This window comes from Aulonocara sp. 'chitande type north' Nkhata Bay, linkage group LG18, assembly GCF_057382095.1.
Source record: "Aulonocara sp. 'chitande type north' Nkhata Bay isolate Kocher_YH1m ecotype deep benthic linkage group LG18, A_spYH_male_GT1.1, whole genome shotgun sequence".
NCBI classification, from domain to species: domain Eukaryota; kingdom Metazoa; phylum Chordata; class Actinopteri; order Cichliformes; family Cichlidae; genus Aulonocara; species Aulonocara sp. 'chitande type north' Nkhata Bay.
The window spans coordinates 26,266,544-26,281,038 of NC_141361.1; the positions used below are offsets into that span (position 1 = coordinate 26,266,544).

General features: G+C 41.8%; 1 protein-coding gene across 2 annotated transcripts; it reads right to left on the bottom strand.

The window, feature by feature from the left end:
- Nucleotides 1-907: 907 nt before the first annotated feature.
- Nucleotides 908-11,704, bottom strand: LOC147308737 (lactosylceramide 1,3-N-acetyl-beta-D-glucosaminyltransferase A-like). 2 transcript variants are annotated; one of them, XM_086272548.1, is made up of 3 exons: nucleotides 11,524-11,704; nucleotides 4,363-4,538; nucleotides 908-2,722 (listed from the first exon to the last, which is right to left on the bottom strand). In XM_086272548.1, the coding sequence occupies exon 3, from the start codon at nucleotides 2,423-2,425 to the stop codon at nucleotides 1,262-1,264; it is 1,164 nt and encodes a 387-aa protein (XP_086128674.1). In that variant the 5' UTR covers nucleotides 2,426-2,722; nucleotides 4,363-4,538; nucleotides 11,524-11,704; the 3' UTR covers nucleotides 908-1,261. The 2 variants fall into 2 exon arrangements, with proteins under 2 accessions (XP_086128674.1, XP_086128675.1); XM_086272549.1 differs by having other exon boundaries at nucleotides 4,363-4,469; nucleotides 11,524-11,637.
- Between the last annotated feature and the right edge of the window lie 2,791 nt (nucleotides 11,705-14,495).

A 14,495-nucleotide genomic window follows, 5' to 3' on the forward strand; every position in this document is an offset into this window, starting at 1 on the left:
CAATTCAATCAATTTAATTCATTAAACTTTTTACATAGAGAGTGAGAGTTGAAGTTCTGAAGTTTCACTTTGTTTTTCACACAAGCACAAACCAGACAGCAGAGTGATAATAAAATATGCTCTGGAGATGTTTATGAGCGAACATCATCTTTAGATTCATATCACCTTTTTTGAAATATGCAGTCAAAGTGCAAAAGTCTGCTGCTGGTAGGATTTTCCATTAACTCGTAACTCGTTTCTTACATGCTGGCCACATTTATCATCCACATCATACATCCAGGGAAATTTGTTGTTGTTGTTTTTTTGTTTTTGTTTTTAAAACGAGCAAATAAGTTGTTTTTTTCCCCATATATGTCAAATTGTATCAGACAACGCTGAGTCACTGCTACAACTCTTTAAAACTTGAACCAGGTTTGGCTTGATTGCCAATCTTTGTGATGGTATGACACTGTTGTATCTGTTGAAGTGAGATACATGAATTACTATGTGCCGCTATGCCTCAGTCCCACAGATATGTACTGAACAGGGGGCACACAAAGGGTTTACAAACCACCTGACCTGAATATCTTTAGTATGGCGCGAAAAACCCACACAAGCACTTTGGAGAAATGCAAAGCAGGGGAAACAAACCTTTCAGTACTTCAAAAGGCTGGCTTGAGGTTTCCTCAGACCTTGTTTCCCTTTTACACAAACTCTCAAGTTCTTCACCAGCAACAGAGTGCAGTCTTCATTCTGATTTTAAAAAACCCAAACGAAAAACAAATAACACACATTTTTACAAATGTGAGTCAAATGTCTTTTTTTTTCCCCCAGTGCAAAAGTAGAGAGGAAGCGTCACAGGTCTGTTCGATTAGGTGTTTCACACATCATTGTCATCACCCAAATGAATCACTTCCGTTTTCACAGATAAGTCAGTCAATTTTAATAACCATGGCTCGTTTATTTAAGCCTCACATTTCACAGTAGGACAATGAGGATGTTGTCTTGTCATTTGCACCACTACTGAGTTTTAATTGCGGCGATGTGTGAACATTGAAGGACTTTTGAAACACTGTGCTGTGAATGAGAATCTATTGTTTGAACTCTAAACACACTGATCTCACACCCACAGTGACACAAATCGCCGGGTCTCGAACACAACACTTCAACGTGACTGTCCGACTGAAAGGACCGAGGTAATATTCTCAGCATGTGCTCATGATCTACAGTGTGACACATTCGCACTCACAGTCTGATGATACGCACAAAGTGTTGAGTAATACTAGGAAAAGGCTGCTTTGCAGGGGTAGGTGTTGAAATAGTAGGGTTTACAAAGCAGAGCCATTTTCACAGCGGTGCAGTACAGATCCCCTAAGAATCCGGAGACCTGCTGCTTCACCTGAGGGTGCGTTGCTGCCTTCCAAACGGCGTGAATGTCTTCTATGTGTCCATGTGATGTCATCATCTTTGCGTAGATACATGGGTGATACGGCGCCTTGCCCTCTCCTGAGAAATAAGTGTGCTCCTGTGGTGACACACCCACGGTGTTGGCGCAGATGCCCATGAACACATCGTCTATGTAAATGGATGCGTTCAGCGTCAGCGTGGCGTGGTAGATTTTCTCCGCGACGTCACTGGAGACAACATACGCAGCCCCAGCTGTGTAGTCTGGGTAGGTCACCCAGGGGTACATCTCATAGGAAACGTAGTATTTGCTCTCCTTGTCGCGGATGGGCGGCGCGCCTCTGTGCACTCGACCGATCCAGAAGTCTTTAACACCTCTGCTACTCACGTCCTGCAGGTAGCTCACCAGGTTGGGCATGTGGACGAAGATGTCATCGTCAGCGGTCATGAGGAAGCGGGCGTGTGGGCAGCGGCTGTGCATCCAGTGGAACTGCATGATCAGCTTCAGGGTCAGGTTGTGGAAGGAGTCTAAAAAGTCTTGCTGGATCAAGTCGCCGTGGAGACGATTCTCCTGGATGAGCTGATCCTGAAAACCAACGCCACTCCTCTTGCTCCACAGAGGCTCCGTCTCCTTGGTCTGAACTGCTCCCAGAACGAACACCACCTTGACCGTCACCCCCAGGGTATTTTGGATGTAGGTCTCGTTCCCCCAGGTGGACCTGATGGCCGTTCGCCTTTCAATGTTCTCTGGCGACGTTTTGACAAAGAGGAGGAGGAGAACATCTTTCCTGACGCATTTATTGGGGTGGTCCATAAGGTACTGGAAGTTGCTGAACATTCTGGCTTGCTTTCGGGGGATGGTGAGGCTCTTGTTGATGTAGGTGAACCGGTTGACCAGGTAGCGATAGGAATAGGATTTGACGTGGCTGACGACGCCGTTGTCCAGCTGCTGCCAGCAGACCATCACCACAGAGAGCACAAGGCAGGTGGTCATCACCTGCACCAACTGGCATTTTCGAACACGGCGGAAATTCAGAAACATCCTGGAATGGGATCAACTAGTGGCTGCGGTCCCTGTCTGAGAGGAGGCGGCAGCGGAGCAGGTGTTGGTGCGTTCAGGGGGGGTAAGGTAATGGAGGTCGACAGTGTTGTTTGATTGCCTCAGAGCATCACTTGCTTGGTATTCCATCCTAGGCTCTCCAACATTCAGCAGGAGGCAGAGGCAGTGGTGAGACTCAGTGGGGGCTGCTGGGAAGTGTGATCCATCGGGGTGGGGGGAGAAAGCCACTCAGTCACTCAGCAGCAGACGACTCATTATTCGCCCACTTAATTTTTGGTTCTGCAAAGAGAGAGAGCGCATTTATAGTTTAATAAATATAAATTAATAATAATTTATATTATATATAAATTAAAAATAAATTAAACTAAATATAGTTTAATTTAGAAAAAAAAATCTGTGTAAGGTGATTATAGGCAACTAGAACCACATTTAAAAACAACAACTAGATGTGAAAAATCATTTTAGTTAACTAAAATAAAAGTCCACTCTGGAAACTAACTGAAAATAAACTGAATTCAAAACTAAAATTTTAAATGAAATAAAAACTAATCAGAAAATGCAAAACTGTAATAAGGCTGCTTCCGTGCATTTCGACAGGAGGAAACGGAAACATTCAAAAGGCATAACGTCCTTCTTGGCGGCAAAGCATGGCAGATGCATCTCTCGTGTCAAATTCAAATTTCGCAAACATACTTTTTGCCCGCCATCACCCCGTGAACCCCACATGTACAAGTCCCAGAGTCGCACCATTAGCTGAAGAGCAGATTGTTTGTGGTCGATGGGAGATGGTGGTGTTGGTGGGGAATCTGGGGGTCATGGTGTGAGCGAAAAGAATGCAAAAGCCAACGCAGCAAATGTTGCAATGCAAGCTTGTCCATAATGGAGGGGTTTACTGTGCAGACCCAGTGAAATCGCTGAGAGTCATGGAAAACACTGATACAATGGACGGTGTCAGAATAGCTCAGCAGCACAATACAGAGTAACTCGCTTCCGTCAAGGCCTAGGCTAAAAGCGGGGGGGGGGGGGGGGGGGGGGGGGGGGGGAGCTTTTTAAACATCACTGGGTGGCCTGTGCCTAATGGGGTCAGTGGCTCCGAATGGCTTTCGTTTCTCTCTGCCCAATAATGAAAAACGCTTCACAGAAACGCTTAACACTTCATCTAGTTTATTACTTTGCTGCCTGCGTGATGCACTCCTTTTATTATTATTTTTCGCAGATATTTTATAAGAGGGAATGCATTCATGTCTTCATTACAAGCCTGCCAAAGGGAGGGTTCTTAACGGTGCGTGACATGTTAGCATGAATTTACAGGGTTTGTTTACCCGAATCACAATAGAATTAAAAACATGCTTCAGCCTTAATAACTGGGAGAGACATTATTGGGTATTTATTCTAAAGGTTTGAGATATCTGTTTATGGAGGGAGTTGCGCCTCCCTAGAGAGGGGATGACGTGCAACAATGCACAGCTAACAAAGGCAATGTTCTAACACGAGCTTTGAAGGCAGTGCCACAAACAAAAATCATTTCCATTTAGCGCTATTTGCATGTGCTGAGGTCAGAGCTTGTAGCTCTTTTTAGATGCGTGTGGAAATGAGGAACTATATGCAAAGTTTACAGAAGGATAATATATCCTTCACATGCACAGAGTAAAGAAGAACATGTTGCATTTCTCATAAACGATGAACCAGTTAATCTGTTACACATTTATAGATAATCTTCAGGACTCCTGTGTTAGTTGAAACTGTGCACTTTTCTCTACACGGATGATTCTGCTACAGGATACAGTAGACAGACAGCAGCCTTAAGCCAGTTTCTCAACCTAATCTATCCCCCTTGTATGAATAGTCTTGTAGCACAGAAGCAAAATGAGAAGGAGATGGGGGCCAACTGTGACCTGAATGATTATTCTAGCACTTACCGGCAAAAGAAAGTTTCACCGTATGAATCCAGCGACAGCCTCCTCTCCTATACTGAACTTCCTTCTTGACTGCACGGTGCGTCTCTGCTGTCTGACGTTGACCCCTCCTTCAGATGACAAGAGGCAAAAGACTCAACAGAGGCTGGCATCAGTCTTCTGTGAAGTAGTCAAACCACCTGTGGGAGGATCCGAGTGAGAATGTGTGTAGGAATTTTTTTCCTGTTTTTCCTGTTCCCTCTCTTGGTCTGTGTGTGCAGTGCAGACTTCTGCTTGTTTCTGAATGAACCATCTCTGCTCTTGCGCCCTCCCTTTTTTTGCACTGCAGGCAGTTTTCGGTAGGTTGGTAGTGCAGGAAGGACAATAAGAGTAAGCCTGCTCCGACAAACATTACTTTCAAGTTCACAAGCAAACTCCCTGCACACGTCACGCACACACACCTTTGGATTTTCTGAACCTGTAGGAACCAATCGGTATCTGAAGATAAATGCACTATAAACACACTGCATCCTGTATACTAGCCAACATCATTGGTCCCTTTGTCTAACACCAGGAAAGGACTACCTTCAAAAGAGTGTTAATGCAAAATGTGCAGGCAATCAGTGACAGGCAACATAATCAACGTACTGACAGCTCTGACTATAAAAAGCCCACACTTTATCCATTCAGTGTTCACACCAAAGCCTCAGTATCACAACCCTTTTTATTTATTTAGCTTTATTATGAAATGTAGCAGCCTCCACTCCATTAAAACAGGAAATATGAAATCCTAAAGCGGCGTGCCCTGAATTTCACCTGAGAGCCGGTGCGTTGGATGTCTAAAAATATACAAAATGACCTGATTAGACAGAAATGTTTGTCAGGAGGTTACAGAAGTGAAAGACTACACTATGATGCATCAGGTTCTGCACAGCATATGACTAACTGTATTGGGAAAGTGTGAGGAAAAAGTTGTGCTCGGGGTTGGCTTCCCACTCGCACACTCACAGTAATGCTCACATGCTTATTTGATCAGCAGGCACACAAAAGGATCTCAGATCACTGGGACAGTTTTTAATTATGGGAAAGCCATAAAACCACTTACAGGTGTCATTAATTTACTTTATTAACATTTAACACATCCTGCATTGAATCGGGAGCAGAAACTGGCCACGATCAGGTGCTTCCCTTTAAGTAATGCATGTCTCTTTCTAGAATCCTGCAGAGAGCACCTGCTCAAGACCGCTTTATGGTAAAATTATGTTCTTTCCACTGACGGATTATGGACCCAACAGCGCTCACTGAAATCTTCAGTAGTTTATAAATTCTTCTGTAACCAGTGACATCAATATGTTTAGCAACAATAAAGTGTCGCAAAAGCTCATTGGTTTTCCCCGTCACAAGATGTTTTTTTGTGTAACACCTTGGTAATGAGCCATCTAGCACTTAAAAACCGACTGATACTGAAAGTAATAAATTCCTAAATTGGATTAGATCACAGGTGTCGGACTCCAGGCCTCGAGGGCCGGTGTCCTGCAGGTTTTAGATGTGTCCTTGATCCAATGCAGCTGATTTAAATGGCTAAATGACCTCCTCAACATGTCCTGAAGTTCTCCAGAGGCTGGTACTGAACTAATCATTTGATTCAGGTGTGTTGACCCAGGGTGAGATCTAAAACCTGCAGGACACCAGCCCTCGAGGCCTGAAGTTTGAGACCCCTGGATTAGATCTTCAACTGGAACACTAGTGACACCAACAGCACCCCCTGTGATGCCTCCAGCTACCAAGTTGATACTGCATAGCTGCAGACAGGCAGACATACAGCCCCTCCTCTCAGCAGTAGCTTAAATAGTTAATATTCACAACACTAAACAAAGAAAGCTCCCATTTCAACAACACTGCAGTACTGAACATTTACGGTGCTTGTTTTCGGCACCTCTATGCTCCAACATGTGGCGGTGCGCGGTGGGCATACCTTCTGCTATCCCAGTGCCTGTGTGAAGGATATTACTCTGACCGCTCTGCAGCTGTTGGAAACCCACCACAAAGCCTCAGCAACAGTTGTTCATGTCAGTACTACTGGCTTAAACCATCGTCAGAGATCCTCAAACAAGACTTACACCTCGTGTGCAGTCTGCTGGATACCGGAAAGCAATAAATCAGCTCCGGGTTACTGACCCGCCTGTACTGTTTTGATGACGTAAAAGTCAGCCGCCAGCGTGAAGGCATGTTTCTGCATGTTTAGCTCAACAGCTATTGGAAAAATAAAGACATTCCATTTGTCAATACGAGCATTCTTCAACTGCCTTGAAACACTTGTTGACCAATCAACAATCGGAAGTCGCTTACGTCATCCACTTCCAGCAATTTGCAGTCTCGATCTTGGAGAACTGCACTGGAGCACATCTCAGCTGGGTGAAAACCCTGCTCTGCCCTCTGTCTGACTGAAAAGTGTACGTGGATGGACGCATTTGCTGGACCACAAATTGTGCTCGAGTCTATCAGGTCAGCTGATGCTGTTACCAGTTTTAAATGATTGCTGAAAGCTTGTTTTCAGAGGTTAGCTTTCCTCCCAGGGATTTCCTCCATAATTTTAACCCTTTAAATACCAGTTAACTCACATAATTTGTATGATTTATATAGGGATAAAAGCATAAAATCCACATTTTTTTCTAAATAATACATGCAAACTGATTTATTTTCTAACCATGATGGAGGTTAGATGCGTAGCAATAATTAAAAGTATCAATGAGTTTTATGCATCTTTGTTTTTTTGTGCAGTGACAGAAAAATAAAAAAAAACTCCCTCTCAGCTTGTTCGTGGCCAAAAATGGCCGCCCCCTGTTTATGTTTACAAAATACTATAAAATTAATATATATTAAAACACTTTCCTACTTTCGTTGACTTGATTTTTTAAATTAGCATCGCTTCTAGTCATAAAAACCAAAATACAATTCAAATTCAGATATTATACCCTTTGAATACCAGTCGGATTATGTATTATTGCTACGCTTTTGGTGGAAAATAGTAATAAAGTTGACATTTTTTAGCATATGAATGGTGAAACCTAATATTTTTTTTTATCATCATTGCAGGTCAGTAACAGTAACAATGATTTATTTTTACTTAATTTATTTATCTTTTCTTTGGGGGTTTGGGGGTTTGGGGGAGGGGGGGGGGGGTGAATGGACAAAAAGAAAATCACACATGGTGTGTTAGTGGCCAGAAAGGCAATTTAATGACCAAATAACCACTGAAATGACCAATAAAATGATCAAAATTTATATTCCAGTGTGAGCTTCTGTGTGCATCCTCATTAGCAGCAAGATGTACTAACCACATTAGAGTGGTTTTTGTAGGCACACTTTCTACACCTGGTGCAAAGGGCTGCTGTTCCAGTCCTGGAGGTGTGCCTTTTGCACCTTCTTCTCATTTCGTTGGTGGGATGTGGGTCACACTCTGGTTCATACTACTGTATCTTGAGATCAATGGCAGAAGTGGCTGAGAATCAGGGACAAGGGTGTCTTGCAGTTGTTGAGGTCACCAGCATGTGTCCCTGATTCTCAGGATCACTCTTCATTTGTAGGTTGTAGAGGACTCCTCCACTTCAGTGAAGTTGTTTCCGGCGGGACAAAGGCATCATATCCCAAGACATCCAGGAAATTGGAGAAAAGAGCCATCAGCCATCAGTTAGTTTTCTTTCTACAACTCGAGGTGCCAGCATCCTCTCTAAGTTATCCAAGCAATATTTGTGCCTATTGTAGTCCAGGATTGCTTCTTGCTTTCACGCATCCTTTATTCCCCATCACTGACTGCTGGTTCCTTGTGTGTTGCTGTCAAAATGCACATTCCTCCGTTGCTTTGGCATGTGGGATATTGCTGTGGTAGTTTTGGTGAAGCCAAAGACAGACAACAAAATCGTCCTCTGTTGCAACTGGAGGAGCTGGGGAGGAAGCTCTGGGTTGTTTCCCCTGTGCCAGTTTTCATCTGAGGGGCTCCTCTGCCAAGGTGCCCGAAGGAAAGACGTCGTCCTCGGAGCTCCTCCGTCAGTTGGAGTCTGAACCCCTTTCCTTTTTTTACTTCCTGAGAACTTCCAGTGTTGTCATTCAACATGCTATGTATTGCTTTATTCTGGTGTAGGCTTTATCTCTACTTCATCCATAATCCTCCAGTCCTCACACCTTGGCCTCCCGTGCAGGTTTGTAAGGGTGCACAGCAGCTAAAAGATCTCCTTTGTTATAAAAAGGTCAAAAGTAGATCTCAGGCTGCTAATGCAGGAAACTGCATACAGGGTGACTCCTGGTTTGATACCAGTGGGTACTGGATTGTAGAGCAGTCTCTCTTCAGTGGTGGGACCCACATGGTTTTCCTTTCATGAGGGATCCACTCAGTCACCGGCTCCTCGGTCTCAGAAAATGCTCCTATGTTCTTTTCCATCAGCTGCTCGACCTCCACCTCCATGCCCTCCAACCCCAATCCTCCCCCAAAGAAGAGGATTCAGGCACTGGCTAGTACTCATCATCAGTGGTGATGCAGTCAGCCTCTTTGGAGATTGTCCCCTCATCTTCTGGAGAGTAAGTTTCTTCCTCTTGGGCAGATGTTTTTTCTTCAAGGACAGAGGACTGCTTGGTGTCCTTGCTCTCTGACCAGATCATATAGGCAGTGCTTGAAGCAGTGATGACCTTCTTGCCATATAGCCAGAATAAATGATCTGGAAGCTGTTAGGCTTACTTACAACAACGTCTGCATCTGCATAAACTCCAGGACACGTTTACAAACAGTGTTTGTTGTTGTTTGCGCTGCAGCTGCAGTTTTGAACTCTGCAAAATGTCCTGTGATTGGGTTTTTTATTTTTGTTTTTGTTTCTAGAGTTAATAGTTTGGGTATGGTATCTTTTTATGAAAAATACAAGAGTAAAAGTTCTTTTAACATGTGCTTCAAAGCTGAGTTTGTCTGGGAACCTCAAAGCTCAATAGCCTGCATCCACAGAAATTCACTGCAGCCTATGTAATGTTTGATGCGTCATTATTTATTCCAGTCTATCTTGCAAATACATGTTTGTGCTGCAATGTCATGCACAAACACAACCTATTAGATCCTTAAGATCAAACCTATGTCAAAATTGTTTCATTATATTGGTCCATTGGAGTGTGGTAGGCCATCAAAGGCCGCTACTAGAAACTCGAAATATTACATGAAATCGTTTGCTTGGCCAAAAATGGGTAAATGATGTAATTTGTTAAAAAACATTAAAAACTACAATTTTCATGTGTTGAGTTTAGAATGAAAGAAATTTTACCTAAATCGCATGATATAGTACTATCAATAACAAGGAATCAAAAAAGGTGGTTATAATGGGTTTCAATTGGCCAAAAATGGCCACGATAGAGTCAAGAGGAACAATTTGGTGTATAGTGAATATTATTGACATTATTAAGGAGCTGATGTTGAAAATTAAAAAATCTGAAAAAAATACACACCTTTGGGAAGTTTCATTCCATTTGCATTAACAGAACAAATGATTTTTACAGTTATATGGCTTAAGTATTAAACTTCCTCTTTGTGCTTTCCTCATTTTAAGACATAATGACTAACTTTTAAAGAGACTCAGTCGATTACTAAGATTACTAATGTATAAATAAAACACTTTTTGAACAATGGAAAATGCAACAGAAAGCTAATTATTTACAAATCCCTCAAATCTTATTTAACTGGAAACAGCACAAAAGACAGACAAATGGATTTGCTAAATATGGGACGAATAAAATGTTTCTTGTCTCGTTTTGTTTTATGAACAATCTCATTTTAAAATATCAACAGACAAGTGTCTACTCTAAACGCAGGGGTCCCTCAGGGGCTGAAACTGACAACGATTCAGATGAGCGGAAGGAAATCTTCAAACACTTTGTGACGTTACATTTAAACTGTTGAAATAGTCACCACCTTTTGACAAGTCAAAATGTGGAGGTAACGGTTGTTGTTTCAAAACAAAGTGCCACGGCTGCTGTACTTGTGAAATCGCACTTCAGAATCACTTTTAGCAACAAGGAAGGAAATGATTTCTGTGGTGAGTATAGGGATGCTGAAAAGATGGTGCAGAAAACTGCGTCTGATCAGATGGAGAAAAAAATATGTGGGAGAGTGTATTGGTATAAAATGAAAAGTCTGGCACACAGATATAAGAATGTCGTGGATTACACCCGTGTGCACTAAACAGGATGTTTTATCACAAGATGGCAGATCAATTTGTTTTGCCAACTCAGCTAAACAAGCCGTTTTGTAGATGGTATAACTAACGTGGCAGTTTATCTTAAAACAACAACTGTAATCTGCACATTTTATATTCTCAAAATGATCACCAATATTTTTCTTTCTAAGTCTGTGAACCCCTGCCCTCTTTTATCAGAGACAAGACAGAAAGTGCACTCATATCTGAAAAGTAATCTACAAGAGAGGCTCTCAAACAATAGATATATGTATATTTTATGTAAGTTTCTGCAGTTCCTCTATGTCCCACTTGAAGCTAGCATAAAAACGAGTCAGCCCCCATAGACCTCATATGAAAAAAGGAAACGTTACAGTATTTAAAAGCATTATTACAACCTACAACCAAGAGAAAGCAACAACTTCAATGGTGAGGCTTAAAATGCAGCCACTGTGACACTGTACACTGAACAAAGCAATGCCATGCATTTCTGTTCCCTTCCCCAAACAATGATGATAAAAGCCCAACCATGATCGCAAGATAATTCCTAAAAAGGAACACACTTCAACACTCAACGGGAAAGCAGGATGCTTCACTGCTTGACTGAGTCACACTCATAATTAACACCGATTTAAACCGGCTACAAACGGACACTCTAAACGGTTCAAAGCATCCGAAACACTTGACTTTGTCTTTCCTGTTTTGTCTCTAAGTGTTTTTATGAGTCTATGGGAAACACTTTGCTATCTCTTTATTGTGAAAAGATAACTGACACGGAACCAAAGTTTTATCGTTTCTCGCTCGCGCGCGAGCTCTTAAATATAAAACTACTTCTCTTCAAGTAGCAACAGAAGACGATGAGCTAGCTTAATGGCGATTACTTAATTAACCACTAAAATTAATTTAACCAAAGAAATTCTCAATATCTTGAAACTGAAATAAAGCATTAAATTCGTGTAATGTAAGTGGCTGTGCGTACCTTATAGTACGGTCAGAACTCCCCCAGCCGCTGCCGACTACTCCACGATCCTCACCGTTTAATTGATCGCACGGTAGCTGGAAGGAACCAAACGCCCTCTCGGAGCGAGGGGGGGCTAATTTGCATAGAAGCACACAGTCTGTTAAAAACCCGTCTGTTAAAAGTCTGTTTCTTGTCTATGCCTTGTTGAAACGGGTCATTCATTGTGAAACAGAGTTTATCAATGCCATAGATATCTAATCTTATAAACCAAAGGACTCTCATCACCCCACAAGAAAAGTAGTGACACCTGTAGCGACCAGGCATAAAAATCACCCAGCAATAATAACAATAGTAATAATGATTCCATAGCGACAACTGCTTTAGTTTAGTTAGCGTCAGATCTATCAGGATTGCCAGGTCTCATGTTTCTGCCATGTGACGGGCTGAAGAAAACTAACAAAGCAAGTGTGAGAGGCCTCAAAACACAACTTTTATAAATAATAATAGCAAGTCCACACCACTTTCCCCTCCACTGAACACTACTAGTTTGAACGTCAGGCACAGATTATTATCCATGATCTATCAACTCTGATTCTATCAGTATAAACGCTCAACTGAATACATGCAAATTCTAATGACAGTTAAAAGTGCTGTCTTTAGGGCATGACAAGTAACCATGTTGATCTGTCTATCTAAAAGATGGATCAGTTTTAAGTGACATTCATGCCACTTAAAACCCCCAACGTAAACTGGATGTAGTTAATCTAGTTTCATAGCAATCTGACTGTAAGATATTATCTGTGAGACTCAAAATGTTTAACAGGAACTGAAGTTTTGTTTGTCGCTTACAGCTATTTCTAAGAATCTTTCCTTTATTTTTTAGTTTTCGTGTATATGGGGCTTAAAGCATGCCAGCTTTCATGTCTCATTGACTCGCTACCTAGAAAAAGATCAGGTTACAATCATTCATCTGCTGGAACAGAATAAAGTGAATGTGAGTTTACAAGGAGTGGACTGAGGCCAGTGTTGGTGTTTTCTGTGTTATCAGCTTTGACATGACTTCAAATATCTGTCACATTATTTAACCCAAAGTCCAGGAGTGTGTCTGTAAACATATTATGACACATGAACGTCAGTCAAGATTTGAGCTGATATTACAAATATGTGACGCTAAAAATGGATCACTGTGTTTCTTGGACTTTTCTATTGGTCTGAGTGCTGTCAGACAAATCTTTCAACTCTTTAACTCTGGAAAGCTGAAGAAAAAGAAGTAACCCTACTGAGCTGTTTGTGCCACGTCTCAGACATCCTCATAGAACAAGATGACTGAGTTTCCATACGAAGTTGGCGAGGGTGGTCTCTATGCAGCTACCCTCGGGAAAACCCAGAAACCACATCTTTATAGATATATACTGAGGCGTCAAAACTCGTCATTAAGGGTACGGGGGTCGTCTTTATGTGTAAAAGTATACTGTCAAAAAGAATATGCTAGTTCTAGTCAATAACGACCACTGATCACTCTCAAGTGGTTAACAGGCCTTGTTAATTTAAAACACGTGGTATATTTCAGCTTCAATGTACGCTGTTCAGCCCGTTTGTATTAGAGAAAAACCAAAAAATTCAAACTTGTGTGACCAGTTGTTGCTTTTCAAGAATGTATTCTGTTTCCAGCCTGAAAAAAAGAACAGTTTGAAGAAATCAGTAAAAGTTCACCATGACATCCACACGCATTATAGTGGCAAATAACCTCACCACAAACGTCACAGGCGAGAGATCGCACGGCTCTGCCTTCGCCTATACCACATACATTGTTTCCTTTACTATAACTTCTTAAGCACCACGCCCCCAGGTACGGGGGCGAAAGGGAGATCGCATTGGTGCTTAACAAGAAATATTGAAGCAATGGAATATTGCTTCACCTTCGCAAGAGCTGACTTTTCAGTCCTATGAAACAAAGTGAAGTGAGAGTTGGCGCTTTGTTCATAGAAATACCAATGCATTTCAATAAATAAATTTTCATATATTTCCTTTGTTCGGAACATGTTATATAATAAATAAATGTTATATAATACTTTTGTCTTCATTTCGGCTTATGACTATTCTACAAAAGGAGTATTAGGAAGAATTAAGATTAAGAAAACACATTAAGAAAACAAATAGAATTGATTTAGAGAATAAAGTCAAAAGGAGGTAACGGTTGTTGTTTCAAGACAAAGTGCCACGGCTGCTATACTCTCAGAGTTTGTGAAATCATATTTCAGAATCACTTTTAGTAACAAGGAAGGAAATGATTTCTGTGGTGATAAGTATAGGGATGCTGAAAAGATGGTGCAGAAAGCTGCGTCTGATCAGATGGAAAAAGCATATAAACCTGGGAGAGTGTATTTGTATAAAATGAAAAGGCTTTATTCTCAAAACGATCAACAAAAGTATTCTTTCTAAATGTGGCCCTAACACTCTGTCAGACTGTTCTCAGAGAGCTGTGCTGAAGCATATTCACAGGATATTGAAAGGAAGGAAAAACAGTGTTAGGAAAAGGGAAAATCACAGCCCCGAGAGGAATCTCAGGAACCTGAGAGCACTTCACAAGGAGTGGACTGAGGCCAGTGTTGGTGCTTGGAGAACCACCATGCGCAGACGTTGCTACAACTGTCACTTTACTAATATGAGCACGCACTTGAAGCAGAGACATCAGAAGTGTTTTACCTGATGTAAGAAAAATAAAAGAAGTGTTTGCCCAGTGGTCAAAAGGAAATCCAGGTCTTAAAGTCTGGAGTCATATTAAGTCCAGTCTGTGGGGATTTTAGGTGCCGTGTGATCAACTGGTGCTCGTCACAATTGGTCTGTTGTGTTTTATCGAGTCCAAAGTCAACGCCATTTCAGAGCACTTCATAGGAAATAAACGAATACATTTTTTATGGAGATTTCCTTTTACAGCGGGACTTTGCACTGGCCCACAGTGCCAAAAATGGCAACCATGTTCTTACCTT